At 46.6% G+C, this 19654-nt stretch overlaps 1 protein-coding gene across 1 annotated transcript in view; it reads right to left on the reverse strand.

Annotated features, from left to right (window-relative positions):
• SPON1 (spondin 1, extracellular matrix protein) overlaps nucleotides 1-14193 on the reverse strand; it is a 247204-nt gene extending 233011 nt beyond the window's left edge. Inside the window, exon 1 of the mRNA XM_012654385.1 lies at nucleotides 13699-14193. Coding sequence (XP_012509839.1) covers nucleotides 13699-13936 — 238 coding nt within the window. The 5' untranslated portion in view covers nucleotides 13937-14193. The remainder of the gene's footprint in view (nucleotides 1-13698) is intronic.
• Nucleotides 14194-19654: the final 5461 nt, after the last annotated feature.

Consider the following 19654-nt stretch of genomic DNA (forward strand, 5'->3'; position numbering starts at 1 on the left):
TCTCCCGCCTCAGCCTCCCAAAGTGTTAGGATTACAGGCGTGAGCCACTGTGCCTGGCCAAGCAATGTTTCTGAATGATAAATATCCATCCTTTTGCACATCTGTACCGTGTAAGTTAAAGGGCTAATCATAAACTCAGCTTCTCAGAATGCTGCATTCCTGTAGGTTCTAGAAAACTAAGGTTTTACTCCCTTATTAGATACAACACACAAGATGGAGGCTCTGGAGGCTGAACTCCGTGTGTGGTTTCAGTCCGTAATTATCACTGGTGATGATGCTATTACACAGTATAATTTGAAGGAAAAGAAGAGACTATTCCTCCAGAGAACTCCATTATATTACTTCCTCCTAAAAAGCACAAATGTGCAGCATGTTCTGAAGCCCAGTAATGACCAAAGATGACTGTTTGGCAGTAAATAATAGAAACTTTTCTCTAATGACTCCTCCCAAGTGCCTCCCAAGAGAGGCCATTAAGAGATCCAAGAAATTCAAGAAAAATGCTTATGAGGGATTAAAAAAAAAAAAAAAAGGAAGGCCATTCAGAGCCATCCTGTGAGGACATACAGGGAACTGGTTAAGAGCAAAGATTTAGGATTAGAATTCCAGAGCTACCTCTTATTAATTATGTGACCTTTGGCAAGTTACTTAACCTCTCCGTTTCCTCATTTTTTAAAAGAGGTTGATGATATTGCCTTTCTTATAGGAATGTAGAGTGGACTAAATAAATATTTATCACAGTGTCTGGCACGTGTAAAGGGTTCAAGAATTGTAAAGGATGATGATGACAGTGATGGTGGTGATGGTGGTGATGGTGGTGATGGTGGTTATGGTGCTGATGGTGGTGATGGTGATGGTGGTGATGGTGATGATGACAGTGGTGGTGATGGTGATGGTGGGGATGGTGATGGTGGGGATGAAGAAGATGATGAAAATGATGATTATCATGATAAAAAATCATGGTGTCCGCCAAGCTGATTAAATAACAAAGTGTTTCAAAGAGCTGGTCCTCAGGGACAATGATTGAACCTCCAAAGGAAAACTCCAGTAGGTGCCAATGAAGGACCATTCAGAGGACTGCAATGGAGGTAACTGTTTTTAGGGTAATCCTCACAAGTTCAGGTTATAGGTAGATTTGGATAAGTCCTTATAATGAACCAAGTCTTCTAATAGCCCATTACACTCAAGATAGAGTGCCCTGTGGGAACCTCCCTGTCCCCCCACCCTCACACAATACCACTTAACACCTCTTTTCTTGAATGCCTCTTACCCAATTTTAATTAAATATGTGTTTGTGACATTATTAAATACCTATCTCCCCTAATAACCTGTAATCCCAGAGACCAATTCTGTCTTGAACTCCACCGTGTCTTTAGCACCTAGCATACTTCTTTATACATAGTAAATGTTCAATAAATACTTGTTGAATGAATGAATGAAAAAGGTTTCATTTGTCTTCAATTCATAGCTTGCTCATTCCTACCCTGGTCCCTCTTCTAAAGTTCCCATGAATTACCTTGCATAAAGTACTGGTTCTGTGCCAGCCCAGTGTTACGTCCCTGAAGACACAGAGAAAAAGGACATGGGCTCTGCTCTCTAGGAACACACAGTCTAATAGCTGGGAGAAAAAAAATACATCAACAGAAATTTTTCATAACATGTGATGGGTGTTATGGAGGTATTAACAATGAATTCTGGGACCCCAGAGGACGGAACATCTGAGTCCACCTGGGCAAGTTAGAGGAGGCTTCAAGGAGGAAATAGCATTTATGTTACAAATTACATGAAGAACAGTAGTTTGTCCAGTGGACAAGAAAAGCAACAGCATCCCAGGTGGAGGGAAAGGCATGATGGGCTACTCTTCACCCTGGAAACCCTAACTAATTCTGTATTTCATAAGCTGCATGCTGGGTGATAAAAGGCTAGGTAAGGAAGATGAGGGGAGGGGCAGAACAATCAAAGGCCTTTAATACCTTGCTAAGAAGCATGGACACCACCCAGAGGTGATGGGGAGACCCTGAAGGGTTTGAGCTAGGGAATGTCATATTCAGATTTATGGTTTAGGAAGATCAGGTTGGAGGTTGTGTGATTACTGAATTACAGCCTTGCCCTAAAAGTTCAGTGGTAAGGGCCTGCGCTGTTTGCATGAAGACTGTATCTCACAGCAGAGCCCGGCCTCAGATCCCCAACCAGGGCAGGGTTCACCCCATCCTTGGGTACACCTGCCATATGAAAACTCCAGCCCCACCTAACTCCCAAATAGCTTTCTGGGTCTTTAAAATATTGCTATGTCAACCATCTAACAAGAACTCTAATGAACTTGTACCCAACTCATCTTCTATGCCCAATACCCTCATTGGATCTCATCCAGTTCCACACCGCCTCCCAACTCCACCTCTTGGGTTTCAGAATTAGAACCCTAACCTCAGCGACAAGGTCTCGAATCAGGTCCCAGCTCCATCACATGACCAGCCTTTGCCATCCATCTACCTGCTGTGTGTTACTAAAACGTTCCAGTCTTCATGCTGCACACTCAACCACAGTGAACTTCAGCTTGTGCCTTAACTTATAACATGGAGTTATGAAGACTGTTGGGGCATTAAGTAAGCTGTAGTGGTCCCCTCCCTCTTTTGCACAACTTCCAGACCTCTGAGGAGCTGCAACTCACATGCTTCACTGGGAAACTGGCAGAACAATTCAGCCCACCCATGTAGGATCATCCAAGGGAAGACGTGCCGATGATGTGATGATGTGCTGGCAGATAGGAAGACAGGGCTAATGATCCTAAAGTGAGCATGTGTGTGTGCTGGGGTCAGACTATGCTGCTGCCCTAGTGACCTTCAGTCAGTGCATTAGCATTCCCAGGCAGACATGAAATAGCTCCCATTCCAAATTAAAGATCATGCATATTTAAAATTGGAAGGGCAGTTTTCCCATAATGTATGTAGCTAACAGAACTGGTTTAAAATTCCTCTCTGTTTACGATGTGTAACTTTGGGCAAGTTACTTAAAGCTCCCTTGGTCTCTGTTTCCTTACCCATAAACTAGCAGTAATAGTATTTACCTTATGTTGTCATTAGGACAATTACTGAATTTATAATAGTAAGTATATAAATATGTTTGCTAAATCAATAAAATACACTAAAAAATAAATCAGTCTCCTCTGCGAAACACGAATCATAATTATCATGTCATGGATTTGTCATGAGGACCAAAGCAGACGATGCAATGAGGCACATGGCCTCATCTCAGTAAACGTTAACTCCTTCCCCCATGTGTTAGCTCATTCCAGGATAGCTCAGATCCAGATGAGCGGATCCTGAGCTGAACCGTGTGTGGACGGGAAGAGGAATAACGGGAAGATGTTCCTGAGGAAGTGGAGACACGTCAGCCAAGAGAATACAGCTAGGAACATGGATGAGGACAGGAAGCCCTAGGGGACTCCCACTACTTCCCCCCCGACCATGTGATCGCTGGGACTGCCCTTCCCAGCCCCACAACCCCAAGACACCAAGTCACAGGAGTCACTGTGACCCAGATCCAGTCTATCTCCACTCGCCATTCCCCGGAATGTGTGACCCAAGCTGGACTAATGAGACTCTTTCCCTGGGATGCTTCGGTTTAGAGTGAGGGGGAAAAGGGCTTTTCTTTTAGTCACAGAGCTGTCTAAGAGGCTTTCCAGTGGAGGTTGTTGGCAGCTATCCTCCCTGTCATTTGGAGAGAGTTCATCTGTAGTAAGGAAAAGTGAAGACAACATACAAAAACAAGCCAAGAGATAAAGGATGGAAGGAGCAAGACAGAGAAGGTAGAAGAGAGGAATGGAAAGAATAGTGTGGAAAAGAGAGAAAGAGAGAGAGAGGGAGGGAGGGAGATCTAATGACCCTATTTAACTTGCTAGATCCATTTATGCCTGAAGCCAGATCCACCAGACTTTGTAAATATGGGAATCAATGCATTCTCTCTTTTGCTTTAGTTAGTTTGACTTTGTTCCTGTCACGTACAATGGAAAGAGCCCTGACTAATATTGAAGCAAAGAAAGAAAATAATGTGCCTAGACTATTCGAATCATCAGCAGGTTAAGGGAAAAAGTACTCATGACTATGGCCAGGCTCGGTGGCTCATGCCTGTAATCCTAGCACTCCAGGAGGCTGAGGCAGGAGGATTGCTTGAGCTCAGACCAGCCCGGGCAAGAGTGAGACCCCGTCTCTGCTAAAATTAGCCAGCTGTCATGGTACGCACCTATAATCCCAGCTACCCCAGGAGGCAGGTCACTTAAGCCCAGGAGTTTGAGGTTGCAGTGAGCTACGATGATGCCACTACACTCTAGCCGGAGCAAGACTCTGTCTTTAAAAAAAAGGAAAAGAAAAGAGAAAGAAATTGAACCTCCTCCTCACTTCTCCCCTTCATATTCTTAAAAAAAAAATTTAAAAGAAAAGTATTCATGACTATCAAAACTATTTAACTAGATGTCAGCTTTAGGGAAAGGCCCTAAGGGATGTCAGAGGGCTCTGTCCTGCTCAATATTCTCATTGATCAACTTCTTGGATAAAGATGTACAAGACCTACTTATCAAAATTGTGGAAAATCCAAAATTAGATTATGTGGATAAGTCACTCAGTGACAGAATCCAGATTCATGCATGGTCGGCAGCTGCAGGGTTGGATGCAAACATCCTGGTTTAAATCTAATGAAGAATCATGTCAAATCTCATGTTCAAGGACCAGTTACACCAGTCTAGATTAAGGAGGGCAGCAGGCCTTCCCAGCAAATAGCAAGAATTTGAGTTGGCTGCAAGCTCAGTGCAATTACAGAGTTCAACACAGCTGCCAAAACAGCAAACACAAGACCTGGCAAGCTTAACACAAGCACAACGTCCGGGACAGGGAGATAATCATCCCACCGTACTCTGCCCCTAATGGGGCACATCTGGAGTACAAAGTACAAGGGGACAAGAAATAGTATCCTATAAAGCAGCGGCCCCCAACCTTTTTGGCACCAGGGACCAGTTTCATGGAAGACAATTTTTCTACGGATGGGATGGGGATGGGGGTGGGGGTATGGGGTGGCAGAACGCTGCAGCCTGGTCCCTAACAGGCGGCTGACCAGTACTGGTCTGTGGCCCAGGGATTGGGGACCACAGCTATAAAGAACGGTTAAAGAAATGGGGCATTTTAGTCAGAAGAGGAGCCATAACAACTATGTATCCACAAATATCTTGAGGGCTGACATATGGCCCAGGGGAGACCTTACTGTGCCTGACACCAAAGGACAGAACCTTGGACAGGTGTGGAAGTTACATGGGAGGCAGACTTCGGCAGCAGAGAAGTACAACCAGGCCCGCCCTGGCTCAGGTTTCACCAGTGTGTGAGTATGCCACCTAAAGAAAGCTCCCAGTTCTCCTCATCACCCTCTTGCCAAGCAGGGGAATGGTGTGGTTGTGCCTGCTTTGGGGACATCCCGCTGGCCACTCAGTGGTGTTCTGCAGTGACAGGATAGAGCAGGATGTGATCCTGTGCTGAGGTATGGGGGTGTGGGCAGCTCAGGAGGGGACAGTGGTGAGGAGGGAAGCGTGCACATAGAAAAGGGGCCACCTTTGGGCCACATTCTCTTTGTGTCTCATCTTCTTGCTTTGAAAGAAAAAGAGAAAGAATATAAGATTCCTGGAATCCATACAGCCCTAATACACAGCTAGGTTTGGAAACTACCACAAATGACCCACAAAGTGCTGGTTCCAGGGAAAGTCACTTTAATAATTGGTGACTAGGTTTGATGGATCAACAATCCCCTTAGCCCTGCTTCTCCAGAAACTCAGAGCCAAGGTCTGAAGTTGGCAGCTCCTTCCTTTTGCCCTTTTGCCTGCGTTGCTTTGCTTTTCACTCTGCAACATCGATGTTCTAACTTTCCAGCATCCTCTTCCCTCCCAGTGGTCTGTACTCTGGACTCAGCCCGCCCTCAACCTCCGGCCAGTGCCCCCAGGGCACTGGGCATCCTTTCTCTGCTGCCACCGCCTGGATCTTCTTGCCAGCTGTCTGCCACCCCTTGGTGCTCACCCTTCTCTCTGGCTGAAAGAGGACCAATTTCCCCTTCTTCCATCCAGCTCTCTTAGAGAGAGACCTCACACCAGGGTTCTTGGGGTTTAAATGATACATTAATTTTTTCCAACAAATAATGATTTACAGTCTGCTACATCCAAGCACTGTTCTGGGTGCTGGAGATAAAATGGCAAATAAGAAAGACAAAGTCCTTGCTATCATAAAGCTTGTATGCTAGCTGGAGGAGACAGATGATAAACAAGATAATTTCACTGGGTTTAAGGCTATGAAGAAAATGAAATCAGGCAAAAGTGATGGGAAACATAAATTGGTAGTCAGAGAAGCCTCTTTAAAGAGATTAACTTAAAAGACAAGAAGGCAGCCATACAAAGATCTGGGGACAGCCATTCTAGGCAGGAGAAGAGCAAGTACAAAGGCCCTGGGGAGGGGATGAGCCTGGTATGTTTAGAAAATTCAAAGGACAATGTGCTGTAAGGAGGAGGAGAAGGAGGAGGAAGGGGAGGAGGAGGAGAGGAAGGAAAAGGAGGAGGAGGGGAAGGAGGGGGAACAGAAGAGCTTCCTGCAGCACCTAGAACCACTGTTCAGTTATTATGTCCTGCTTTTGAATCTGCCCACCTTCCCACTCTCCTACCTGACACATGGTGATTTGTTCTTGGAACCCTTCTCTGCCCTTCCCCCCTCTCACCCAGTCTCAAGACATATGTGCAAATATCTAAACCACAACTGTAGATAAGGTTCAAGTTATTTCCCACGAGTCTCCTGGGCCTCGAGCAAATCAGTAGATGTGGGCTGGCCCCTGTTTAAGTTTCCCTGAACTTTTATATTCTGTGAAAGTTAGAAGCCTTGCCTACATAGCCCTCGCAAAGGACTTCTGGTGGTGTTACCTAACTCCTTCCCCTGTCCTATTCGAAGGAGCGTCACTTTAACTCCAGCAGCACCAAAACATCCTATAGAAATAGGGCATTTTATACCCAAGAGCTGGCCAGCATCACAAAAGCTTTTTATGTGATGCAGTGAGCACCCTGACACCTTAGATACACCAGGAAAGGTGCATTCGGTAAAACTAAACACAACTGCACCCTGTTGAAGAAAAAAAAGAGAGAGAACAAGTAATATTTTAAATAACTAGGTCCACTTGTCACTCCATCCAGTGCACGTACGTGCCTGAGTGGGCGTGAGGAGAGACTCTCAGCTCCCCCACTGCCTCACAGAGTGACTCTGGACTTGGATGTCGGCGTTTAAGGAGGAGCAAACCAGTGGTTTTATCTGCTACTCAACTGAGGAAACATTGATCTTTTCCAGTGCTGCAGGGAAAATAGAAGTGCTGGACTTATTGAGACATGCCAATTCCTTTCCATTCCCTGCCAGCAGACATACCTGGAGGGGTACCTAAGTAAGGCTAGATTGATCCTGCTATCTGTGTTGTATTTTATGTACCCTTTCAAAGGATCTTTAAGTAATAATTTGGACTTATGTGATTTTTGCTTTCCATGGTGCCTCTTGAATCTAACCTTGAAGTCCCATTGTAATGGGACGCCACTGTATTCAAATCTTTCATTTTCATTCTGAATGTATACCTCAGTAGAGTCTTCTTCTTTTTTTCTTTTTCTCTTCTCACAGCCACTCCCTTTGCTTTCTTTCATTATTCACGCCTTCATTTCTTTCTTTCTTTGCTGCATCCTTTTTATTGAGGGAAGGGGTGAGCCAGAACGGGCTACCCCCCCACACACACACATATGCACACACACATACACACAAACCAACACCCTTTCCTCTACTGATTCATTTAGCAGGAACATCAGTTCATATGTTGTTGACCAGACCCACCAAGATGACCTTTCACTGACTGAGAGAACATGAAATATTGTTTTACACGACTGTGCATTAGAACATGTGACAGAGACAGCTAATTGTCCTCCCACATTCATCTCCCCCTTTACCCTTTCAAAAAATAAATCCTCCCTCAAGGGGCTGCCCAGCTAAATGCTATAGTTCCCAGCCTCCCTTGCAGCTAGGTGTGGGCTGGGTGCAGTTTCTGGGTCACACTATTAAAAGAAAACTGCTTGTCTGCTACTTCCTTCCCCCCTGCATACTGGCTGGAACGCAGATGTGGTCATGAGCTGGCTGTAGCCATGCTGAGGAGAAGGCCACCCTAGCACGGTGCTGTCCAACAGCACGTTGATCAAGTGCTATTGACACGATGCTGTCAAGTCAGTTGACATTAATTGTATTTGTTATTTATTTTAATTTTATTTGTTAACAGGTATCCAATAGAAATAAATGTAAAACAGGTAAAATTCATTTTAACAATATATTTAGCTTAATATATACAATTACCATTTCAACATATATCAATAAATAAATTATTAATGTGACGTTTATTCTTATTCATATTAATTCTTCAACAACCAGTGTGAATTTTTCACTTACAGCACATCTCAATTTAGACTAGCCACATTTCAAGTACCTAATGGTCACATGTGGCTAGTATTATAGCCACCCACTGGACGTCAGGGTGCCAGAAGATGGGAGAACAACAAAATAGAAGGAACGTAGTTCCTGAATGACCTTGTGGAACAACGCTTCCCATCACGTTGACCTCCCATTGATCTCTGGTTTAAAACACTGTATTTTGAGGTCTCCTAGTAACATGAACTTGGCCTGTACTGTGACTAATTAATATAACATGATAAGAGTTTTCTTCCCCTTACAGAAATATTATTGACCTATATATGACAGTCTGTATAACAAGCAAATGCAGAATATGATAGTGACAAGCTCTTTGATATATCAGCCCATGTTTGTGAAAATATCAGCAATTGTAGCCTATTGTTCCAGTTGAAAAAGTCAGCTGTAATGGAACAACTTACCTATGTATAGGGTAATACTCAAGTTTTAAACCTTAAAAAATTCCAATTTGATATGTTTTCATTTTTTGTATGTTTTAATTTTTTTCATTTCCCGAAACTCAGAGCAATAAATAATCTCCACAAACATTAAGCATTAGATATGTATGCATCTTTTGATTTTTATTATCCATCTAAACTAAATGATTATGAAAAGGAGCAAGGATTAATAAATAAAATTATATAGTTAAAAAGAGGGGACTGGTGGAAGAAGAGAAGACAGGTAGGAGGGGTGACTTATATCAATTATATTATCAGCAGTATTTAATTTTTTAAAACCTCACTATTTAAGAAATAGTTTATTTAAAAGACCTCACTTAGCTTAAATTTCTCAGATCCTACTGATGTTCTTTTCAAACATGTAATTTTACAGCCATGGTCGTATAACATGTAAAAATAAAACAACAGTCAAATCTGTTTTTTTTCTCCCCTGTCCAATTTGTTTCGGTTTCCCCACAAACAAAAGCAATTGGCTAAAGAATGACAAGGTTCTTCATGTTTCTAAATTAATCCTCTGCTTCATGGGGAAATTCAATACTGAAATCATAAAAGAAAAATGTAAATGTAAATAAGGATCCACCACTTCATTACTTTGTGTCCTGAGATATGTCAGTTATTATCTTGATTTGTTGGCAGCCGTGTTTTTTTCAAGGGAGACTCACCATCCAGAAGGCTCAGGGTAGCTCAGTGAATTCATTCTACTTCCAACTAATTTTATAGAGTCAGCATAGAAGACTGGTTAAGAGCACAGATTTAGGAATCAGCTAGGCCTGAGATTGTATCCTGACTCCATTGACTATTAGCTGTGCCACCACGGGTAAGGAACTAAACCTCTCTGAGACTTAGTCTTCTCATCTGTAAAATAATAATGATAATAAACTGCCTCAAGGTACTGCAAGGAATAAGTAAAATGAGTAGGAAGAACTGAACACAATGTCTTATCCAGTGCTTTGCTAATAAATATTTGTCTATTTCCAAAATAATCATCTCATAACATATTTTTTTAGCAGCCACCGTGTGACAATTTCTTTTGATATGGATTATTTCTAATTCTCACAGCAATGCTGGAAAAAACCCAAACACCCTCATTTTGCAGATGGAGAAATTGTGGCTCAGAGAGGTGAAGTGGCTTGCCTGTGGTCACACAGTGAATATATGACGGAGCAGGAACTGAAACCCACCCATCCAACATCAAAGCCTGAGCTCTTTGTACCAGGCTGAGGTGCCTACTCCTAGGGGCAGTATGTGTTCCACAGTAGGACAAAGAAAAAGAAAGCAGAGCAGCTTTGGGGGTCTCTAAACCTCCCGCTTTAGGATATATCCCCCAATCATGCTTGAAGTTGGACCAGCTTTTGAAATCTCAACTGGACAGTCATTTCCCATCAAGTTCCTTGAAATTTCCCTTTAAAGGGCATCTAGGAAAAGTCACTCTCATTAGCCGGGGTCTGACTTTATTTTCCTAATAAACAGACCTTTGGTCAGACAAAAGAACCTCTTTTATTTTCAATTAATTCTTGAACATTTCAGCGGATTTTCTTCTATTTCTCTTGAAATTGTGATCTGGGAAAGGCTGGTCCTGCAAATTGTCCTCCTATAAGGGAAGCCCCTAGAGGATCCTCAACTTGTTATTTTTAATCACTGTAATCTCCTTTTCAAAGGAGGCCCTGGTCAGAAACAGAGCAGGCCTTTCAGAGCTTTCTAAAGCACAATTATTGCAGCTGGAGAGGGGACCAGGGGCAAGAGGGAGGGAGAAGAGAGATGGGGTGGGGGAGAAAAGGAAGTCAATATAGCGCTAACAACTTGGAAAAGGCTGAATAATAATCTCAACTGGACCCAGGCTGTGGGGAAGAAACCCCATGTTTCAGTATTTTTTTAATGGTGACCATTTTATTTTCCAGTCTAGAATACCTAAAGACTGTGCTTGGACGGGGGACGTGGAGAGCAGAAGCTATTTGGTCATGAAGTGGAATGCTGCAGGGGAAGATTCGAAGCAGGAAAACAAGCCATTGATTCCAAGGATTGTGAAGGATCTGAATTCAGGAAAAAATACAAAAGCAAATTGGACACCAGGGGAATGCTAACTTCCACAGCCCTAAGTCAATACACCAAGCGGAATGCATTAGATTTACTTTTAACATAATTACTCTAAGAAAGCGAAAGCCAAGAGAAAATGTCACAAAATAGGCCAGAGCCCTTTCTTTCCTAACTTTGAGTGATGGAATCAGGTTTGCTAATTGCAGAATATTTATTTAGAAGACCTCAGCAGGGTTCCTGCAAGATCTTTCTTTCAAGGTCTCTTAGCCACAAGAAAGGAGAAAAGATGATTGACTAACCTACAACCTGGGAGTGGGGAGTGAGGAGAGAGGGTCAAAGTCCAAAAGGCTAACTGTTTAGGCTGAAGTAGCCCATAGGGTGAAAGTCCAGGGCCCTCCCCGTCCAGTCCCAGTTCCCTGTCTGCTGGTCTGGCACTGTTAGTTCCAGAACCTCTCCCGACACGAGTACCGGATGTGCATCCCTCCCAGTGCCAGAGCCAGCAGCTGCCAATGCTCAAGCGAACACGGAGGATTAGTGTGGGAAGGGCTGCCAGGTAGGACACTTGGCTAACCCCAGGCTAGCCTAAATCACCGAAAAAAATCTTCCTGGGCTTAAATTAGGGACAGTCTTAGGAAAGTCTCCTAACATGGAGAAATCATTCATTCACTCAATCAATTAATTCATGGGGACCCAGGTAACCACCATTCACTGGTAGACTGGTCCGGAGGAGTGCTGAAAAGACCCACTTTCATATATACACTCACACACACACCCTCAAAACAAAAACCTGACCAGATTATTAAATCAAAGGCCTCACACCCAAGTCAAACTAACAAGCATTGTGGACCTGTTGTAGCTCAGGAACACTCATCTCTGTAAACTCATTTACTCCCTACAATCACGAAGAGAAGTTAGACAGCTGTTTTTACAGCTCAGAAATAGGCTGTAATTAAACGACTTGCACAAGGTCACCCAGGTACTGAACCCAAGTCCGTTTGACTCCAGAGCCACTTCTTTCCCTGCTACGTGGAGCTGGGCCGGTTTCCCCAGTGAACCTAGGTCCTCGGTTTTGGGGAGGATTGCATAGGCCAACGAGGTCACTCCAGGGAGGACTGGCATCTCCTGTTCTACAGAGCGGCTGTCGCCGCAGGTCAGCGCGGCTCGCTCCAGCCGCGGCGCCGAGCCGCGCGCTCCCTCCCGGGCTGGGCGGGCTGTCCTCCGCCCCGCCCGCGTCTTTCTTCGCCGAGTACCGAGGGTCCCGCAGATCTGCGCGCCCGGGTCATACTGTTTCTCGCCAAGTGCTGAGCGCGCCAAGGCTCCGGGTAGCTCCGGGTGGAGACAGTCGGGGACACGACCCCGGGAAAACGAGAGAAGCCCGTCTGAGAAGGGTGGCCCCCTGGTTCTGGTCTCCCGGGTGGCCCCGGCGCCAGCTGACACTGCCCCAAACTTTCTCCTGTGTTGCTCCCACTGCTTCCGCCCGCCACGCTCTAGGGAACCAGGAATGCGAGGATGGAAGGGCGGCCGCTGGGAGCCCATTTGCCCCACCAGGGGCCCCAGTGACCCACTTTTCCCTGCTTGGCCCCAGAACTGACTTATGAAGGGGCGAGGATGAGGGGACGAGCCCAACTGCGGGTCCCTAGGTGATGCCAGACAGGCTTCCTTCCCTACCAGGTGTCCTGTCTCTGGGAGCGGCTGCAGCTGCATGGGGAAAAGATGTCTGGAGAGATGAGCCGGCTGAGGAGGGAGGTGGTGGGCCGCGGGGATGGAGTCAGGGGTCTTCAGGTCAGTGCCAGTCCTGTCCTGCCCAAGAGGCGCTCACCTGCTTGGACAACTCCCTGCGCTCCGGAAACCCCGCTCTCAGCTGAGCAGCGTAGGCGCGACATCCCTAGGGCGCGGAGCCTCCGGGATGCCTTCCGGAGCCAAGGTTCCCCGGCCTCCAGGGAGCAGGCCTGGGAAATCAGGACTCCTCCTTCTGTTTTCATCCAATTTCCCTGCCCGCTGGGAGCCTACCCAAAGCTCTTTGGGGAACCCATTCCCACTGGAAATCTGTCCTGGAAATCCAAGGTCCTCAACCTCGTCTGGGACCATGAGAGTATAATTTGGGGTTCTTTCCAGAGATCTTTTCGAAGAGCTTCAGGCTGTTCTCCCTCCTTCCCAAGCCCCGGGCCCGGTTAGGGAGAAGCCTAAGTCCCTGGGACCTATCCAGGCAAGCTGGAGTGACCGTCCCGCCCGGGGCCAGTCTTTGGAGAAGCTGGTACCCTCTCCTTCACGGTTAGAAGCGGGGAAAGCTGGAGTCGCTGCCTTGCCTGAGACCCGACTGAGAGAAGCCAAGGTTCCCTCCACTCTAGAGACCGACGGACCTGGAGAAAGGCGGGTCTACTTCCCTCCTGCAGACCGCCGGGGGAGAAGCGGGACTCCCTGCCAGGCCAGCGTGACGCGTGGCTCCGCTACAGACCTCGCCTGGGAGCCGCGCGTCGGACATCCAGGCTGCCTCGCCTACTGCGGCCCCCGCGACGGCCCCGGACGCCGGCTTGTGATCCGCGCCGAGCTCGCGGCTAAAAGGGCTGAGGGCAGCCAGGACCAAAGGGCCCTTGCGGGGCTGCACCAGCACCGTGCGCCCGGGGACCGCGCGCCCTCCTCCGGCACCGCGCGGCCGGCGCCCTCCAGTAACCGGGTCCGCGCCCCCAACGCTACCCCGGACCACTTACCGCGGTAGCTGGTTCCCGGCTTGTAGAAGTCGGGATCGCCCTCCACGCGGAGGCTGAACTCGGTGTAGCCCTCGCGCCGCGTGCCCTGGGCGCGCAGGATGCGGCTGCAGTAGCCCTCCGACTTGGGCACTTTGTCCAGGGTCTCGTCGGAGAAGGCCAGCGCCGCGGCCAGGGGCAGCGCCAGGGCCAGCAGCGCCGGACTCCGGCTCAGCCTCAGAGGCGCCGGGGACAGCCTCATCCTCGCGGGCCCCCAACTTTGTGCCGCTGCCGCCGGCCCTCGCCACGCGACTCCTGCCCAAAGTGGTCCCGGCGGAGGCGAGACCTGGCGGAGCCCGGGCGGAGAGAGGGAGCTCGGAGCCCGCGTCGGCGACTCGGAGACCGTGCCCGCCTCTGCTTGGCGGCTGCCGAGCTGCGCTGCGCTGAGCTGAGCCGAGCGAGCCGAGCCGCGCGAGGAGGGGAGGGCGGCGGCGAAGGAGCAGGGGGAGGGAGGGCTGATTTTGCCCAGATCCCCGAGCGCAGCGCTGTTTTGTTTCCGAACTGGCGATTAGCGGCGCGGCCGTGTTTATTTTGCGACGCTGGATTCTCAGGGTCTGGAGAAGAATCGTAGGATGCAGGGCACTGAGGGCTCTGTCCCATCACCAAGGAGGCTGCTACCCCAAGCCCCGCTACTCCCTGGACCCTGTGGAGGACGGTGTTCCAAGGGGGAAAAGCCTGAGAATGAAGTTTTGTTACACCCCTACTGTGCCTAGCAACAAGCTGGGCTGTTTTCTTACGGTATCTCCTCACCGTCACCCCCCTCCCTACCCACAATAAAGATTACGTTACTTTCACTCATTTTGTAGATGAGCAAACGGAGACTTGCGACCAGTTAAGGCAGCGTTAGACGCATGACTTTCTGGCTCCATTGCTCTTCCCAGGGCCATATTGGAACAGGTCAGACTGGAGGCTGAGCACGGTGGGGAAGGACTTACCCAGAGACACGGTGCTGAGCACCCGCAGTACTTTTAGAGATCTATGAAAATGCTTTCTTTAAATCAGAAGAAAAAAAACATTTAGCTCAAACAAAATGTTCTACTATATAATATTAATATATTCGTATTTATACCTATGAAGTCATAAAATGCAATGTTTAACATTGTTTTTTAACAATGGAGGAAGGAGCCCACAAAGACAAAAGTACCTAAGGCCCACAGAAATCTTCCTACAGTCCTGGAAAGGAGTTTTGAAAGGTTCAAAGAAGAGCCTGTGTCTTTTTGGCTTAGACTTTAGTTCAGGTTCTCAGTCTTCAGGGACAGATGTTCAGAGAGGTGCTGAGCCCGGGGGTTCACTGCTTTTTCCCAGGGAGAGACCTGAACTAAGCCTCAGTTCTGCCACTTATTTGTGAGACTTGGGCCAATTGTTTCACCTCTCCAAGCTCATTTCCTGCTCTGGAGAACAAGGGGGTGGGGGTGGGTGCTAATACACCCTTCCTGGGGTCGGGGGTGTTAGAATTAAATGACTGACCCATATAAAACATTGGGCTGGTCTCCAGGGCCCCCTTCCCTCTCACCCCTCTGGGGGACACCTTAAGCCCCCTGCCTCCACTCAATGCCACAAGCATCCCTCCCCAGGTGCTCTCAGAAGCCTTGGGTTCCCCTCTTCTCCTTCCCCAGGGCCTTCAACACACCTCAAGTGCCTACATTTAACAAGCAATCCCCTTCGCTTTCCAGGTGAGGGTTTTCCTTTTCCCATCACTACAAACAGGCCCAAGGAGCCATCTGCACGGGAGGTCTCCATTCCTCCCTGCCTGCCCACTTACTCCTCTGTCCTTGTGCAATGACTCCTACTGCCGCTACTAACTGGGTGCCTTCTCTCAGGGGTCACCTGAGAGTAACCCCTTGCTGAAGCCAATTGTGCTCTTTTCCCAGCCCTGGCCCTCTGATCCAGGGGACCAGCCCTCCTCTTTGAGGTGATGCTCAGATCCGTGTCTGCGTCTGGGGGGAATTATCTCCATCTTCACTCGACTGGCTCAGAGCTCATCCTGCACTCCATGTTGCGCGGTCCCATTCATCCAGCAGGCTTTCCTTAAGTAGATTTGGAGCCAGGCTCTGTGCTGACTGGTGGGCACAAGACGGAACAAAAATTCATTCACTCATTCATTCGTTCACGTCAAAGGCCCTCCTTGTGCTGGGACACAAGACAGGTAGATATGTTGCTTGCCTTTGTGAATCTTACAGTCCCGTGGCAAAGTCAAATATTAAATACATAATTATATAAATCTTTTCATATAATTGTCATATATGCTACAAACTAAAATAAGTGGTTCTTGAGAGTGTACCTGATCTTAGAGAGCAGGAAACTACGAAGATGAATAAAATGTGACTCCTGTCTTCACAGAGCTTATTATATGTCTGAAAGCCCAAATACGTGCTCTTGAACATCTTTTCGTCTACATCACCATATTCAAAGGTATGTTGGAGGTGAGCAGGCATGAAGCAGTCAGGGATGCAATATTTAACTTTTTATTGGACACTGACAGGAAAATCATGTGAGGTAAGAGGCCCCATTCCACCCTCATCCCCAAGCCCCATTTTCTAGATTAGGAATCTATAAAATTACTCGCCTAGGTAATGTGCCATGGCTATTAAGGGAAAGAGCCAGGATTGAAACCAGGCCTCTCCAACACCAACACGAGATACTTGCCATTACACGGTGTTGGCCCCATCATCTGGGCTGTGACAGCAGGCTCTAACCAGCCCACCAACCTCCAAGCCCACTACATGAGCTAGATTTTCCTAACCCAGCTTGGCTGTCACCTCTGCTCTGTCCTCCACACATCCAATCCATCACCATGTCATCAGTTTCACCCTCTCCTCTGCCACTACCCCAGTCTGAGTTGTCATCCTCTCTCAGCCTCCTGATTGGGTTGCCCCTGTCTAAAAATCCTTTCTCTACAGCTTTTCAAGGCTGTCAGAATAAAGCCAGAATCTTTAAAGTGGCCTCCAAGGCTCAGCTTGATCTGCCTTTCTGGCCATGAAGCTCTTCTCTCACGGGCTTTGCCTCTGCTGTTCTCTCTGCCTGGAATCCTACAATGCCCTTTAGTTTCTCCCACCTGCCACCCTCTGTTGGGCCAACTCCTTTGCATCCTTCGCATCCTTCAATGCAAAACTGCTTCCTCAGAGAAGTCTTTTCTGACTTCCTAGGATAGATCTGGCCCCAGGAACTCTCCTGGAACTCGGTACTTTTTCTTTTAATATTCTTAAGTTTACAATTACCTATTCATTTATGTGTTTACTTTCTGAATTTTGTATTTGTTCAGCATTTGTCTCCATCACTTAATTCTAAGCTCTGTAAGGGCAGGGGATGACTGAAGCATTCACCACTGTATCCTCCGTGCTTATCATAGTGCCTGGCTCTTAGTAGAGGCTCCGTAAATATTTGTTTTCTGAATTAAAAGTTTTTAAAAACCCTGCCCCCAGTGCCCTCTGACTCAGCCCACATTTTTAAAATTGGCCTCCACAAGGCCCTCCACGATCCGGTCACACTATCCATCAGTGTCTGGGATGGGGTTGTCGTAGACCCTGGTCTGAGCTCCCTGCACTGCCCAGCTAGGTTCCCTGTTCTTGCACTTTCACTCTTGCCCCAGCACCTCTGCTTACAGCTTTCCATGGCCCAGATTAAAAGGATTTGTTCTGCAAAATTTGGATTCAGTCAAAAGGCGGCAGTCAAGAATCTCGAAGGCCACGTATGGCCCACAAGGCCCCAGGTTCCCTACCCCTGGCCTAGAAAGCTCTCCCTCCTCCTACCTGTTTAAATTCTCCTCTGTGGAATAAGATCTTGCAGTCTCTCCTCCTCTGGACTTCAATAGAATTTAGGAGGAGAAAAAAGTTTCTTATTTTGACTACTGTGTTCCAGTAGATTGTCATGACTGTTTCATGTGTCTACGTCTCATCTCCTAGCAATGAATCCAGTTTACTTTCTGTTTAATTTCCTGTTCAGATGTTTTGTTCTGTTGTAAAATACACTGGACTTCAAGAAATCTCCTTCCAGTTTTGTAGCCTAAGGCAGAGCTGATGTTAGTTGCTAGGGTGTTGCTAAGGAAAGTCATTTAGCCAGGGCAGATAATTAACTTTATCAGTATGTGGGTAGGTCACCGAAGAGAAGAGCTGGGGGCTCCACTTTTCCAAGAAAAAAATATTCCTTTGATTGGTAGGAGGTAAGATCACCCTCTTTTGTTTTTGTTTTGTTTTTGGTTTTTGTTTTCCTTTAAAAGAGAAGAGAAAAGGAGTTTTCTAGATTACTGTTTTTCTGAGTATGGTCATTGAGACATGTGAATTAGATGTTTGCTTCAAACGCAGATTCCAAAACCCCATCCTAGACCTATTAGACATGCACTGTGAACAAACTCATAGTAAAGTTTAAGGAACCACTGTCCTAGAGCTTGGAATTCAGGCTTGAAGTACATGGGTTCCAGTCTGGCTCTCCCATGATTTGGCCACGTGAAGCTGGGCAGTCTTGGGAAGCCACTGGATCTGTCTACACTGCTTATATGCGAAAAAATCAAGAACAGTAATGCCAATCTTGACTACCTCCTGGGATTTTGAGAAATAAATGGGCAACTGAAATAATAATTATAAACTACAAAGTGATACACAAAAAATCCCAGTTATTATTGTTTCTCTTATTTTATTAGTATAGAAGAAGAATCCAGAAATGTTATGTCTTTGTTTCTCTAACTTATAGAGATAAATTGAAATTTTTCTGTGAAGGGATTTCTAGAAAAAGAAAGCAGATAGACAGTGAAGGGAGTTGAATTGCACTCAGTAATCTGTTTGTAATCTGTTGTGAGGGAAAGCCCAGAAGCTGTCTACAACAAGCTAGCAAGTTTAGAGATTAAGCTATGGAAGATGAATATAAAGAGTAAAAAAAAAAATCCTAAAAGAAAAACACATTAATTAATTTTAGAGATTTTTTTCAACACCTGCTGTGTTCTAGGCATTGGCCAAATCATTTATCTTTGGAATTGTGGGATGGACCCAATCAGCTGTGAGGCTGATTGGGTCCATCCCACAATTCCACCCAAGGTATGACTTCCTACAAATATCTGCCCTCCCCTGTCCTTTGGTCTCCATTCACTTTTGCCCTTCCTTCCACTCTCTGGAGCATTCCTCTGTCGGTCTATTTCCTGTTGCCACATCCAGATCAGCATTCTAGACTATCCTTCAAGAGGTCCTCTCACTTTAAAACTTGCAGTACCCAATTTATACTCCCTCACCCTCCCTCATCCTATCCCATCATCTAGAGCCTCCAGGTCACTCCCCTCCAGCCACAGAGGACTCTGCAACTGGCTCACTAGCTTCCTGCCCAGTCTGACTCATGCTATAGGCCTGGGAGATTAGCCTGATGAAGTCTGAGCTGAAGGTTTAGCCATTGCTCTGACCTCCTCTACTCCAAGGAGCTTGGCCTCCCTCCATATCGGTGCCCTCTCCCACAGAAACACACTTGGCTTTGGAAATCTTGGGCTCCCAACAGCCACCTCTCATTTTACTTCCAGCTCTCCCATCTCCTCACCCCCTTGCATTAACTCCTCCATGTCATTGAGGCCTACAACTGCTTATTCATTTCTGATTTCCCCAGTCTGGCTGGTTAATTCCTTCCCCATCCAGTTTGGACACCATGCTTCATCATTTTAACCAGATCTTACCCAAGACTCTTCATTATCTCTCCTCTTTTATTTCTGTGCCTCCTCTCTAGGCTCAACCCTAGATCAACCAAATAAAACTGTGGAACTATCCCAGACTTCTGAGTTCTGCTGCACAAAACCTGGTAAGCCCACCCATTGCTCTACTACAAACTCATGCATTCTATCTTTAAGTATAGTTCTTAAATTTATTCCTAATTAGTTTCCTTTTCCATTCTTCACAGGGCCTTATCTCTGTCTTCTAGTCCTTACTCTTGTTATTCTCACTCTTTGGAT

The sequence above is a fragment of the Propithecus coquereli genome, unplaced genomic scaffold, assembly GCF_000956105.1.
Source record: "Propithecus coquereli isolate 6110/MARCELLA unplaced genomic scaffold, Pcoq_1.0 Scaffold44, whole genome shotgun sequence".
In the NCBI taxonomy this organism is placed as follows: domain Eukaryota; kingdom Metazoa; phylum Chordata; class Mammalia; order Primates; family Indriidae; genus Propithecus; species Propithecus coquereli.